The sequence below is a fragment of the Macaca mulatta genome, chromosome 3, assembly GCF_049350105.2.
Source record: "Macaca mulatta isolate MMU2019108-1 chromosome 3, T2T-MMU8v2.0, whole genome shotgun sequence".
NCBI classification, from domain to species: Eukaryota; Metazoa; Chordata; class Mammalia; order Primates; family Cercopithecidae; genus Macaca; species Macaca mulatta.
In genome coordinates, this window is record NC_133408.1 from 130,597,597 (window position 1) to 130,613,632 (window position 16,036).

The window sequence follows — 16,036 nt, forward strand, 5'->3', positions numbered from 1 at the left end:
CCCTATGAAATTCTGTCCTTAATATTCAGTATATACTCCACTTTCATTAATTTCTTCTGTCACAATGTTCTGCCTTAGCACTCAGTTGCATTCTTTTCCTTTTTTCCCCTGCTTATTATGGTTTAAATCTGAGGACCATATGAGGGTAGAAAATATTATCTTCTAAAAAATTACCAAAAATTATATAGGCAAACCATTTTCTTAAAGTTGAAGGACAAATGTCAAAATGTTATTTTCGTTTATAGTCTTCTCCCAACCCACTAAACAGAGTTTGGTTAGATCTCAGAGAAAATTACATTCCAGAGTGGTTTTGTTGCTTTTTTTTTTTTTTTCTCTTTTGGTCTTGTCCCGGAGATAGAGGGCAACTTTACTACAATTAGTAAGTGTAGTATAGAATTTCATGCAAATGAAGTGTGCCAGCAGTGTGACAATTTTAACATATTTTAACAAAAACAAACAAAAATGAATGCATAAACTTGCTGCTGCTTAGACCACTGTAGCTTCTGGGACCTAGTTTCTTTTACTGAGTTTAAAAAAAAAAGTTGTGCCTGAACAAAGATATTATTAGCTCACTTTCGTACTGTTATAAAGGTAATACCTGAGACTGGGCAATTTATAAACAAAAGAGGTTTAATTGACTCACAGTTCCGCATGATTGAGGAGGCCTCAGGAAATTTACAGTCATGGCAGAAGGTGAAGGGGAACAAGGAGCTTCTTCACATGAGGCAGGAGGGAGAGAGCACAGCACATACCGCCATTTTTAAAGCCATCAGATTTCCTGAGAACTCCCGCGCTATCACGATAGCAGCAGGAGGGAAACTGCCTCATGATCCAATCACCTCACATCAGATCCCTCCCTCAACACATGGAGATTACAATTCGAGATAAGATTTGGGTGGGGCCACACAGCCAAACCATATCAGATCCCAATTTTATTTTTAAATATCTATAATTTTTTATATTATGCTATTCGTTTCAGTGAATAACTATTTTTTCTTCCCTTGAAATATTCTTCAAAATTAATTTCAAGGGCATCATAGTAGTTGTTCATTAATACATATATTCATTTTTTTTAAGTTTTTTTCTATAAAAACTATCTTTATATTTCAAATGTTTGTCAGTAATTTTATTTCTTTTTTAAATTTTTTTCTTCACTTAGACTCAACTTGAAACTCATAATTTTATTTACTTACCATGGGATCTAGAAGAGGCCTTACTTAGTCAAAGAGTAGATTTTTAAGCTTATGATTTACATTTGCAAATTGGTTTTCAGCAAAGTTGAAACAATTTACTGTTAAGCCGGCAGAAGATAAGAGGGCTCACTTGCCAACTGCAGAGTTCCTAAAAGGGCTCTGGGTGCCTCTAGTATTTCCCGTCTCCAATTCCTCTGCACTTCACGGCAACTTCCTTAACACAGTTATGATTATGGGCACTCAAGAAATTCTCGTGATTCTCTACTATCCACAGAGTAAAATTCAAACTTCTGAGCGTGGCATCGAAGTCCTCCACAAACTGATTCCAACTTACTTTTTTTTTTCCCCTCTCCTCCCCACGACTCACCCTCTAGGAGTTCCACTCCTGGCTACATTTAGAATCACCTGGAGATGTTTTAACAAACATACTCACCAGGGTTCCATTCCAGACTAATTAAGTAAGACTGGGAACTGGCTTTTTGAGTGCTGGGTGGGTGCACCAAAATCGTGCAAATCACCACTAAAGAACTTACTCATGTAACCAAACACCACCTGTTCCCCAAACACCTATGAACATAAAATTAAATAAAAAAATGTCCACTAGATTATTCTAATAGACAGTCATGGTTTGAATCACTGTGAGTTAGCCTCTTCTTTCTTAAAGTGAGGTATGTAGAGAGACTGGGAGATTACTGGTCAAAAATGCAAATTTTGGGGTCTCACTTTAAGCCTACTAATTAGACATTTTAGGCCTAGAGACCAGGAATCTTCAGTTTAACAAAATTTGCAGATTCTGTGGTTTGAGGGCTAGTGCTTTAGCCAGAACACATTGTTTCCATTTTCTTTTTTTTTTTTTTTTTTGAGACGGAGTCTCGCTGTGTCACCCAGGCTGGAGTGCAGTGGCGCGATCTCGGCTCACTGCAAGCTCCGCCTCCCGGGTTTACGCCATTCTCCTGCCTCAGTAGGAGGGACTACAGGCGCCCGCCACCACGCCCGGCTAGTTTTTTGTATTTTTAGTAGAGACGGGGTTTCACCATGTTAGCCAGGATGGTCTCGATCTCCTGACCTCGTGATCCACCCGCCTCGGCCTCCCAAAGTGCTGGGATTACAGGGTTGAGCCACCGCGCCCGGCCTGTTTCCATTTTCTTAATGATGTGCCACACTTCCTACCTTTAACATATGCCCTCTGCTCTTTAAACACACACACACACACACACACACACACACATACACACACACGTCATATCTATTTTTTAATACTAGCTTAAATGCTTATTCTTCCAGCCAGGTTTAAATGTTGCATTTTGTGCTTTCATTGTTTATATCTTTGCACACTTGTATACGCCCATCCAGCCCTGTACTAACATAGTCGTGGGGATCTTAAGATCCACTAACAATTAAATTTTTCATGTGCAGATAGAATATCTGATTCACAAGAATATTTCCATAGAGTCTGACACATTTGTCTACAAATAGCAGATAGATGAAAACTATGTTAAATGTTGTAATCAAATAACTAAATGTTCCTAGCCTGCGCTCCCCTTGATAAGTAATTACCAAACACTGTTCCATAATACTATTGAAGAGAGTCAATGAAAGAGAAAGTAATCTAGTTTGGGTTTTTGTTTTTGTTTTTGTTTTTGTTTTTTTCTTGGAGGGGGAGTATCTTTTTCAATAAATATTCAAATACCTAGTGATTTGATAACTAAGCTCACTCAGATTTGCTTTGCTAAATCAAGTATATTTTTTGTCTACTCAATAGCTTATTATATGTGATCTTAGTGAAAGGCTCTACCCAAGCTGTAAGCCATTTATTTAGATGATTAGTTCTCTTTGGCTGATCATTTTGATATAAGACATAAAGTGAAAGGAAATGATTTAGAGTGTTTTGTTTTGCTAGGACCCAAGCACAGGTGAAAGTTTAAAGTCTGGTATTCCAGATGGAAATCAACTTTAGTAAATGCACAACCTCACATTTAAAAGGAATGAATGTGAGACCAATTCATGAAGCTGTCCCTCAATCCTGTTTCTCTGAAGGCCATGCTCAAATGAGAACTCTTTCACTAAGGTTTCTAAGAAAACTCCAAATTTACCCTTTCTAAATCGGTGTTTCTAAAGCACTAAATATCACTTGCATCGTATTTATTGTTTTTCCCTGTTCTGTCTCAAGAACATCTCAGATTCATGTACATTTCGTCACCTGTACCTGACTCTAAGCTCCTGAAATTAAGGAGCAGGTATTTTTCAGACTTACATTTCTTATAGTGCCTAATGATATTGCCTGGTACACCAAAGGCATCAATAAATCTGAGACAAATGAGTAGATAATAACGGTAGATAAATGCTGCTGAAACCTAGCTATAATGTAGAAGTTTTTCTTTAAATTTACTTTATCCAAACCATAAGCTATCTTTTGGTTTGGATATCATCTCATCTCATAGACAAGGGGAAGAATTACACTATGGTCATGGATAGAAATAGGAGATAATTTACCTCCTCTTTACTCAAGTAGACAGAATATGGAGGCTGCTGAGAGAAGATTTTAATTGTGTGCAAAATACGTAACTACTCTACATTTTAGTTTACTCCTCTATAAATTGTAGAAAAGTTTCTGTCTATCATATAGGGTTACTGTTAAAAGTAGCCTAGTTACTGTATGTAAAAGTATCTAGTGCATGGCACATGGTGAATCATAAATGGTATTTAGTTGTTTTAATCCTTTCTATCTGGCTTACAAAAACAAAAGGACACGATTAAGTTTGTTTATTCAGAAGCATTTGGTTCTGAAAAATGAAACCAGGGCATAAAGTATATCAGTAATAGTAAGGTGTACTGTTTGACACGAGTTACAAGTACATGCTATGTATTAATGTGAGATAAGTTGAATTAAAAAGGTAGATAAGTAGAATAATTGAAAGAAGACTTGGCATCCTAAGCTTCTATTAAGGTTCTGTGACTTATCGGTTGTTTGAACTTGAATTTGGATAGCTATTCTAAACGGATCATTCTGGGTAGAATAATACAAATGCTTCTTTATCCAGATACATAGACAGATAGAAGAGTTCTCTTCAGTCATCATCTAAGGGTAAATAACTTGCCCTTAATAGATGGCACATAAGGATTGTGGCACCTGGGCACTTAAATGCTGAATGTCCATTGAGCAGAGAGTCTACAATTCTAATTACACATGACAATGACCCAAAAACTGTTTGAATTGCATGTTGCTTCTATTTCTATCTAGTCAGAACTTACCCTTGACAGTTCAGAGTGTGACTGATGAATGATAAGGAAATAAGTTGCCTTTAAACTTTTCAGATAGCCATGTGACAATGAAGCTCAAAGTTTGAGGAAGCAACCCAACAGAAAAAAAAAAAAAAAAAAAGCATTGAAAATGGAAAATTACTTTGGGAAAATTGAATACAGATGTCAAACTATCCATGGAGATTACAAACTGTTGCTTCTGAATGTATTAGTTTGAACCACACAAATTGTCTCTACTTGCCTTTTTTGACTTACAGAAATGATAGTTCATATGTTTTTCAAGATAACAACAACTAGGCTTTGTTAAGATATTATCACTCTTTTGAAGAAAGGATAGCTTAGTTGATTTTCTATAGAGTTGGGGGAGAATAATAGAAGAATGAAATATCATTCTTCTATTAGGTTTATATTGGAGGAATCTAGATATATGAAATAAAAGGAAAACAAAAAGCACACATGGTAAGAAAAAGTTACCACTAAGCTTCTTTTGATAGGAGCAAAAAGTGGAAAGACACATGTGATTATCAGAGAGATATTGTGTTGGAAGTATTGATCAGAGTGGGGAGCTATGATTTAGAAGAAGGGGGAAGTCATCAAGGTTGTGATACCCATGGAAATAGAAATCTTAAAAAAGAGATTTGGAGAAAGCAGTGCACAATAACTAGATCTGGAGGAGAGTGAGCAAAGCCAGAAGATAAAGCAAGCAGAACTATGAAATAGTTTTTATTATTTATTCTGAGATTCAGGGAATCCAAGAAGATAGTGGGAATCTGACCAGGTGAGTTAACAATCTTGTTCAAAACTCTATAGTACATCACTCTCATTTGCTGTGGCAATTCTTTATATTTTGAGAACATAATTATAATAAAAATATGTAAATGAAGTCAACAGAAAGTTGAGGTGGAACAGTACATCCTGGGGTTAGCCTTATCTTGAGGGGTAGTTCTTGACCATGTTTGGGAAGAAATTGGTCTGTCAGTAAGGAAAACAGTTTCATGAAGAGGAAGAATCTTACCAGTGTATAAAAGACTAGTTTGAGTTTGTGCACTGAAAAGGGGCTCCTGGGTGGCAGTGTCTCATAAATTCTCCTACTGATTTTCATCAGTAGCTGTGTTAGGTAACAAATCACACTGTTGCATGTCCCCATGTTCTCTCTGGCTTAATCCATCAATGGGAATTGGAAATAAATACCGGAAGTCCCTCTGGACGTGGTAAAGGCAGAGGCTTTGCCTCCCAGGATTCTATGGAGGGGAAATAAGCAGGGAGGACTTTGTAAAATCAGAATCTTTTTAACCTTATAAAGTAGATTTGTCAAAGGGCTTACGGTTTCACACTCTTAGCTGAATTTTTGGGGTGGAGAAATCTAGAAATACTGTGGATAGAGACCCTTATTATAATCCAAATAAAGAAGTAGGACTGTGAAAGAGGTAGTGTAAATCAAGAACCCTTAAGGCATATTAAAGTGAGTAAAAAGACTTAGTAACAGAATACAGTTGGAGTATACAACTTAGAGGAAACATGAAAAAATAATACCAAGGATTTTGGCCCGGGAACTAGAGGGAAAAAAAAGTGTTAATTTAGACACAAGTGGGGTATTTGTAAAGGAAAACATGTTCAATAAGGAAAATAATTGTTTAAATGTTTTCGTTTAAAATTTGAAAAGACAGAGTTACATCCAAGGAGAGAAGAGTTGTGAATAAGTGACTGGAGATAATAATTTGAGAATTTTCTGTGCAAAAATCATCTAGAATGGGATCTCGGTTTCTTCTTCTTTCTCAACCCCAATCAACTAGTTGTGTCTACCTTGAGCCTCAGATTGTAAAAGATTTTTAGTCCACAGCTAAGCTCCGCAGGAAAGTCCCATGATCACTTTCCAATTTCAATCGTGCAATCTAGTGGCAAGAGTGACTTTAAGGACCACTTACCTGCCCTCACAAAAGAGACATATAGATGGTACTGAGCTAACTGGGCAAAGAAGTAGAGCAGGACATCCATCCACATCATGAGCGCAGAGCCTCAGTATTTTCCAAAGTTGGGTGTGGGAAGGTATTACGGGGTGAGGCCACATATAGAGATTTAGAAAGAAATCCAAGAAAGTGCAATATCATAGAAACCAGGAGAGGAGAGAAGGCCATAATGAAGGCTCTGGTCAACATGGACACATTCTTCCAGCAAAGCTGTAAGAACAATGAGAGTGAGATAATAACTAGACTGGGCAATGACATGGTTTGGCACCATGGTTTACATCTTGGGAAACATTGTATTGCTTCAGGGAGTGACAAAGTGAATCACAATGAGGAAGAATAGTCCATTTTTATGTATTACACCATTAAATAATTATTAACTCACCTCTCTACCTTCATTTACTTAGATAATTTATCATTGTATTTTCATTAAAATCGGATCATTAGTTTGGATAATACAGACCTCAGGGAAAAAATTACTCTTAGGTTTGTTAAAAATTGAATAAACATGTTTTCTAAACTTGTTTTAAAATTATTGTTTAGAACTCATGTGGATGCAATTTTAAGAGGTGCATCTCTTAAGACACAATTTTAAGAGGTGCATCTTTTAAGACACAATGTTAAGAGGTGCAGCTCTTAAATTAAATTCACATTAAGTTAAGTAAACCAAATCTTACTATAGAAGTTTCTCATCACATATTCACCATTACATAGGTTCAGATATGTGTTCTTAAAGTCTTTAGTTAGTGTCTAAGTAGAACAGAGGAGTTCTACAACCATACTTTTTATTTATCAAAAAGAAAAAAAGAAAGGAAAAAGATGTCCAGATTCTCACCATCTGTCTGACTTACAAATGCACCTGACTAAAAATAAACCATTCAGGAATAAGCCATTCACACTTCCTCTGCAGTGACTTTGAAGTGTTTGTCAAGATACCCGTATTAAATTAAGAAACTTGGCGCTCTGGTCCTTTAATGGTGCTGACATTCTGACTCACATATGCCTGAGGGAAGGCAGAACACAGGACAGCTGAGAACACCAGAGAACTGGCAGTTGGGAGCCTGATGGAGGACAAGCAGGGCCTGGAGGACAGGTACGTGACAGAAGCACAGGAAACAAAGAAAAATGGTAAGTTGACCTGGAAAAAAATTTGAGGAGATTTGTAAGCAGAGTAAGTTAAAGTAGCAGAATACTTTCATGTAGCCCTTAACAACAACAACAAGAAAAAAATAATAATAAAGGGGGGAAAAAAAAGAATCATTTCTGAGATTTGTCGATAGGAGGAAAAACAAAGAACCAAAACTTTTCCCTTGAAATGTTTACTGTAATTAATCAAGGAACATTATTAACTATTAGGGTCCTGACTAAAGGTTACATAGCTAATTAGGACTTAGAAAGCCTTGGATTTTTTAAAAAGAGTTATAGACCAGTTAGATTTATAAAAGAAATCGGAAGAATTACCATAAAAATACCATTTTTTAAAATTTGTCTTATAAAGGACAATCTGTAATCACCATTACATGACATTTACAAAGTTTTTTCCTAGGATATGATTTAGCTCTTTCATTGTAAACTTTAAAAAAAAAAAAAAACTCTATAGTTTGAGTATTGTTTTAACATTATCTTTCATTTCAAAGATATTGTTTCCTGATAAAACTGGTAAAAGATTGGGATTTTGCTATTTAGTAACATTTGACAAACTGTGATTTACTCTTTTTTTTTTTTTCTTGTCAGAAGAAATGAAAACAAGAGTTCATCACTACAGAGGCACCCAGACAGCGTAAATATCATGAAAAGCTAAAAACTAGAATCATCTGGTAAAATAAATAAGACTCATCATGTCCTTTTCAGTCCGTAACCAGAAGGGCAGCAAAAGGCCTTTGCCACTGGGGCCTCATCTTTTGCTCCAAGTCCCACGTAGCAATTACCTGCACTTTCAAGAGGAGAAACAACGACTACACCTAAAGAAATTCCTTCTTCATAGGATGTTTCTAGTGGCCAAGATACAAACAAAGGTAGAAAGAAAAGATGTTGCTGACTACTATGAACAAGTGTTTCAGTCAGTTTTGAAACATCACCTGGGAGAAACAGTGACAGGATTGCTGCTCATCTATCCCACTTCCATTCTGCATATCCTCGAGTCCTCCAGCGACACTCTCTACCAAGTGCTTTTAGATTATACTGGCCATGACAAAGATGAAACAGAATTTTTTATTCAACAAATGAAAATTATAGTCATTTCTCATAACATTCCAATGAGGCTTTTTATGCAATGGCATGTTTCAGTGATAAAAGTGCCAGTTATGTATCTCGATGATGTGACACAATCACAGTCCCTAAAAGAGGTCATCACAGATTTTCTCACACAAACTCATAAACTGTCAGTCTATCTTTGCAAGACTATGAAAGTAGGCACTAAAGGACCAGGTGATAACTTACACCAAGTTGCACCTGACCTGCTCCTCCCAGAACAAATCATAAAGTACTTGTGCAAATCTGAAGAATTCATGGACCCAGCAACATTTATAAACATGTATAATAGACCCATACACATCATTCTGGATTCTGAGGTGGTATGGCCTGCTCCTTCACGTTTCTAGGATTGAGAGGGATAATGTGCTCATGTCTCTTAAGGAATTTGTGCTACTTAAATAAAGAAGAAAACATTCTTAAAGTTACTTGTCCCTTTTAAAAGAAAAGAAACAGAACATTGCAATATACATGGAGGTAATATATTAATCTTCACAGAGTATGTTGAGCTAAACTTTAAAATGTATCTATTTGTTGTGATATTAGAGTTCAATACATTATTTTACTAGATAGATGGGTTTAATAAGTTTATCATAAGTTCTCAAATATTAACATCATTTTCATGAATTGACACTTTTCAAAAAAAATAAAATGGATGAAAAAAGACAAATGGAATTCAGATTGTCATCCAATCCCTCAACAGTTAATGAATAGTCATGACTACACACCAGAAGTACAGTGTTCTGAGGGTATAAAATAGAGAAGAAAAATCCCACCCTTGAGTTGCTTGCAACCTAAGGTTAGAGGAAAGTACATGTAGAAGTAGTTACGATATGGTATGTAATGTAATATAATATATCATTATAGTAGCAGTATATAGGAAGGGCTTTGAGAGCACAAGTGAAGGAATAATCACTGTAAAATTCCTGCATTCAGAAAACAAAATCTAATTATAAAAAATATTTCCAAAGCCCATAAATTCTGGCCTATACAATCAAGAGCATTGAGACCATTATAAAGCTACAGAAAACAATAGCTATTTGGAATGAGAAGAAAATACATTTTCAAATGGCATTGTGCTACTCCATGCAACATCATTTATTGAACATCCCTCTATGTTACAAACATTTGCCAGGCGCTAAGGGATATGGCAGGGTACACAGAAAACATTATCTGCCCACTATTAAAACTTACTTCTAAATGATTTTATGTAAAATAAACAATCTGGTTATTTTCTCAATTCACTTTCTAGAAAGTAACTAATTATATATGATTTCTATATGACCAATTTCAAGTTGATCCCTTCTTTTATCCAGATGAATACTTTTCGCATTGTTTAAAAGTTTTTAGCTTGTTTAAACAATTAATTGACATCAATATTTTGAATACTGCAATGATATATGTCCCAAATTACCTTAATATCTTATGAAACAGACTTTGGAGTTAATGGAGAAAATACTTATATCATCGTTTTAATTTTTTTTTTATTTAATTTTTAACTTATTTGGGGGCCAAACCAATCTCACTGTGCACTTCAAATTTTTTGTTTGCAGAAAATTTTGTTCTGCATATGAAAATACTGACCAAATTATATGTAACAAACAAAATGTATATAATAAACAAAAATGAGATGCATCATTGTTACATAACAGAATCAAATTTTAGGAAAGACCATTCTATTTTCCAAATTTTGTAATACATCATTAATTAGAATGGTGTTTTTCACTTTTAACTGAACTTGAAGTTTCTTTCAAGTTAGTAATAGAAAAAAAATGTTTTAGACAAAATGAGAATTCTTCTAGCTAAGAAAGAGTATATAACTTTCAAAATTTATATCAATTTAGAAAAAAACACCTAATATTAATCAACAATAGGCTGTCTATTCTTTAAACTGCGAAAAAGACACAGGGGCCCATCAGTAGTAAATGATCAGTGACAAACTGACTGGAAACGTAAGTAAATATTTTCCCAGCCAAAAAAGGAATAGAGAAAACGTTTAACAAAGATATACTCCTTGGTTCAGTATTAGAATGAATGTGAAAGTGGTTTGGGAGAGAAGACTAGCATATATAAGAGAATAATGGATAATAAATGTTTATTGGATCAGACAGAATTTCTTTAGCAGGGTGAATTTTGTTTGGGAATAGTATTTTCTAAAGTTAGCTAGTGAATAGAAGTTTGGGTTTTGGATAAAAAATTGTATGTTTATAAATAAGAAATTATGGCATATTGTATTTTCCAGAAATGGTTACTGCAATATATCCAATCCCACACGCCTTTCTTACAACATGAGCTTAATATTCCTCCCATTGTGTAGTGGCTTCTAACTCTCTCCCCTTGAACGCAGGCAAACCTCCTCTGTGACTGCCTCAACCACTAAAATACAAAAGAAATGATTCCGTGTGATCTCGAAGGCTAGGTCATAAAAATGTTGTGCACTTTGCCTTGCTCACTTGAATGCTAGCTCCTGGAATTCAAACACTATGCTGTGAGAAATCCAGCAATTTCAGACAACATCCCGAGCTGAGGTCGCAGCCAACAGCCCCTATCATCCACTAGACATGTGGCCCCAGATCCCAGGCCTCCGGTAAACCTGGGAAGCCAGCTCAGCTGACATTGTGTGGAGAAGAGATGAGCTGTTTCCACTGAGTCCTGCCCAAATTGGAGTTTCGTGAACATTAGTGATTATTGTTTATTTAACCACTAAGGTTTGGGTGAATGATTATGCAGCACTGTGGAAAAATAATACATATGTAATGGGGAAAATAATACATATGTATATAAGCTCTTTGTATCATTTATTATTCATTAATTTATGTACCAAAATTTATTGGATAGCTACTGGTAAAAATGTGCTAGTCGGCCAATCACTGTGCTAGTCACTGGATGTACAAGTAGCAATAAGATGTATATTCACCACACTGCCTGGCATAGATCTTTTTATGGGTCTATAATACTTTTTGGTGTGAGAAATACCGATAGAAACCTAATTCACTAAGCCAAAAAGAGAATTATTAACAATCTTAATCATTTTTGAAAGAAGTTATAGAGTATTTGTCAACGATAAAATTGCTGATTTACTTAGTATATCGTAATTTTAAAGAATTCATGAAAGCTCAACTATGAACATAACTGGAAAATAAACACATTGTGACTAGAAATAATTTCAGTTACTTATTTATTTGTTCATTTTTGTGAATACATCAGAATGAATTTATTCAAATAAACTTACCCCGTATAGGAGTCACTTCTGGAAGATTTATATTTGTCCAGGTAACACTACCATTGCTGAAAACGTTTTGTGACTCAATGGCAGTTGAATAAAGCAGGTTTATAAATCAAAGGGAGATTGACTATTTTAATTATACCTAATTTTTGATCTCTAAATTATCATTACACTCCAACTTAATTAGTAACTTTAAGATTTGATCTCCATATAGAATTTTTTTTTAATCTATACTCACTCTCAAAGACAGGTCTGCTGTCACTAAACATATTAAAAAGAGAGTGACAATGCTTCTAAGGGGAAGCACAAATTGTTTTCAGTAACAAATGAGTTATTGAGATACTTATATAGGTTACTAATATAATGTCTTTAAATTGGACTCATTTAGCTGTGTATGTTTGGGTATATTTGATAAAATCCAGAAATCTTATCTTCATACCTTGCAAATTTAGCTTAATGAATTCTAAAAATGTGAACTTTTAAGCCTTAGTATGACTCATAAGTTAATTCTTAATGAAAATAATAATAGAATGAAGATATATGCATGCTTATGTTCATCACATCCCTGTTTACAATAGCAAAGACATGGAATCAACTCAAATGCCCATCAATCATAGACTGGATAAAGAAAATGTTATATATATGTGCGTGTGTGTGTATATATATGTATATGTGTGTGTATATATATGTATATGTGTGTGTATATATATGTGTGTGTGTATATATATATTTTAAATTGATAAAAATTGATAAAATTTCTGGATTTTATCAAATACACACACACACACACACACACACACACACACATACCATAGAATACTATGAATATATACTATACATAAAAAGGAACAAGATCATGTCCTTTGCAAGGACATGGATGGAACAGAGGGCCATTATCCTTAGCAAACTAATGCAGGAGCAGAAAACCAAATACTTCATGTTCTCACTTATAAGTGGGAGCTGAATATTGAGAACACATAGACGCAGGGAGAGAAACACACACTGCAGCCTGTCAGGGGTATGAGGGGAAGGAGAGCATCAGGGTAAATAGCTAATGCACGTGGGGCTTGATACCTAAGGGATGGGAAGACAGGTGCAGCAAACCACCGTGGCATACATTTACCTATGTAACAAATCTGCACATCCTGCACATGTATCCGGAACTTAAAATAAAATCAAATAAAATTTTTTAAAAATCAAGAAAGCTATAATTGCCTTAAAATAAAATTTTAAATAAAATAAAAGTACTTAAGTTAACCCAAACAGAAAAATGAATATTTAACAGTGTGAACATATAATATTTAATATTCATGTAACAACAAACATATAACATATACTCATATAAAGCCAATGATCATATTACATTCAAGTGGTGTGGCTAGCACTATTCTAATTCTTTTCTTTTTATATGAATACTTCACAACAGACTGCCCTGTTGATGATCCTATCCTTGTTTCAGAGTTGACATTCAAAAAGGTAATAGATTTCTTGCAGAATAACTTAAACAACATTATTTGAAAGGAAAAACTCTTCCACGGTGAATTGTAACATTCTACTATCATCACTTTAATAAAAAAGGCATCTGGATACCTTCATGGAGCATCATTGCTTAATACAAATATAATTTGACATCCGGTGACTGTATCATAACTCTACAAACACAAAATCACATTTCAATTAAGTTAAACCTATCACTAGCAGTTGAATGTCCCAATTTCCACAAGGAAGTGGAAATGAAGCAGCCTATCACCAACCTCACATAGCCAAGTACTTTCAAATCATTTCATATTGTATTAAATAATTTAATGCAGAATTAAAGTTCTCCCCCTTGTGGTCAGTTACTTAAATTTCCTGATTGTGGACAGGATGTATGTAGTAAACACAGTGTACAGATTTTAACAGCATACAGAGAGAACCCAAGAAGTACCTTTCAAATATCTGTTTGACTCCTCTTATTCCACAGGTAAAGATTCTGAGACCTAAACACATAAAGGTGTTTTGCCGATGGTAAAAGGAAGTATAACAGTATACTGGTATAACTGTAACAGCAGTAACAGTAAAAGCAAGTTAACTGTATTCTCCCATTTAGGGTCTGTGATCATTAACTTCACCACATTGATTATGCCAACACTTGTTCCTCTACCAGTAAGTAACTTTAAGTAAATTATGCCTGTCTACTCACTTTTTCTCATTAGTTTAGAATTTTAATTGGTATGGGCAGTTTATAGTATCTGAGAAAAATTTTATATTGGATGGCCTCATGTTGAGTTACTATATAAAAAAACTAGTTCTTATTACTGTTCTCTGTGTTTTCTTATTTATTTGAAAGACCAAGTTCAATACATTTTATTTTAGTTATTTGTTTTGTTGTTAATTTCTAACAATGGTTGTACTTTGGATTTATTAAAATGCTTTTGCTAGTATGTTTCCATATAGACAGAAACTTAAAAGAGATTTTCCATATAATGTAGACAAATATATTTTATTTAAGCATAAGTAGCTATAAATTTCAAATGAAAAAGAAACCATTTTTAACTGAATGTGAATATTTATAGAATTAGTTCACCTATATTTTCAGTTGAAAAGATTACCGTTTATCCTTAAAGAAGATATGAAGAGAATAATAGTGATGTCAAGCCATTCTTCTCTTTCCCTGATCACTCTAGTTGCATGCTTCTCTAATGCATTCTAATTAATGCCATGACCTCAACTCTCATCTAAGAGATAATGACTTCAAATAGATATTTATATCTTCACTAATTCATTTAACAAATATGTATTGTACAACTATGTTGTCTGCATTGCTGCCTACACCCTGAAGATACAATGGTAAAAAAGACAAGGCCAGTGTTTCCAGTGAGCATATACTCTGGAAGAGGAAAAAAAAACAAACAAATAGAGAAAATGATTTCAGATGATTTCATGTGCTCTAAAAAAGTCATAATATTGACAGTGACTAATGGGTCTGCTTTACATTTGGTGATCAGTGAAGCCTTCTCAAACTGAGATCTGAATGAAAAGAGGTGGGATGGTAATGGTCAGAACATTCCATATGACAGAAAAAGTGCAAAGGCACTGGGGGAGGAGCAAGCTTGGTGTGTTGAAGGACAGAAAGAATACCAGAGAGACCAGAGTACTGGAAGCAAGAGGGGAGTGAGGTTGGTGAGAGTGGCCAGAGATACACTATGTAGGGACTTGTGGGCATAATTAGGGGGTCTGGATTTAATTCTACGTGTTTTCTTCACTACTACACCAAATTCCACCTGGCCTCCAGGCCTCATGCAGGGCCTTCTCAAGAAGTCCCACTGGAACTCCACAGGCATCTGCATCTCCACATGCACTAGATGAATGCATCATTCCCTGCTGCCACTATTCCTTCAGCCTACCCCTCCCACCCCCTCCTTGTTGCTATAAAATGAACCACTCTCCAAACAGCTGCTAAGTCAGAAATTCAAAAATTATCCTAGATTCCTTTATTTCTTTGTATGATTGACAGCCAATCAATTCAATCCTCATTTATTTTCCAGAGTATTCCCATTGTCTGATCTTGTTTCTGTGCCCTGCTTAGGCATTTTCCTCACTCCAATTTCTTCTTCCTACTCTCTCTTCTCAGTTATATCATGTTTCTCTCAAACATAAAGACACTATAGCATAAGGTTTAATCAAGAGAGCCATTCTGGTGTCAAATTGCTGAATTGAAACCGGTTCTACAACTTTGTAGAAGTGTAATTTGTTTCTTTACCTTTCTGTACCCCAGTTTCCTCATCTGCACAATGAGAGTGATAACAGGATCTATATTTTACGATTAAGTAAATTAATAGTAATTTTCTATGTAATAAAATTCATAATATTTTTAAGTAATATTATCATCTTTTAAGTAATATTCTCAGATTCATCTTTCACATATGTATGTAAACTCCTAGTAATAAGGCCTTTAAACTCAATGGGAAGGAACGTCTTTAAAGAAGTGTGCATAAACACTTATTCACAGAGTTCACTATTTGGTTAACAGTTAAATTCACAGTAATTTGAGTATAGTCAGCACTCAATAAATGTTATTTCCCTGATCAAAATTCTTCAATGGATTCCATTTCTCCTTAAGGATAAAAAGCAAAATTATATAATAAATAATCTGCAAAGTC

At 34.8% G+C, this 16,036-nt stretch overlaps 1 protein-coding gene across 1 annotated transcript; it reads left to right on the top strand.

Annotated features, from left to right (window-relative positions):
- The first annotated feature begins 8,256 nt into the window (after nt 1-8,256).
- Nucleotides 8,257-9,096, top strand: TEX47 (testis expressed 47). Its single transcript, NM_001194254.3, is given in 1 exon segment — nt 8,257-9,096. A coding segment is annotated over 1 exon segment (762 nt). The 3' UTR covers nt 9,019-9,096.
- Nucleotides 9,097-16,036: the final 6,940 nt, after the last annotated feature.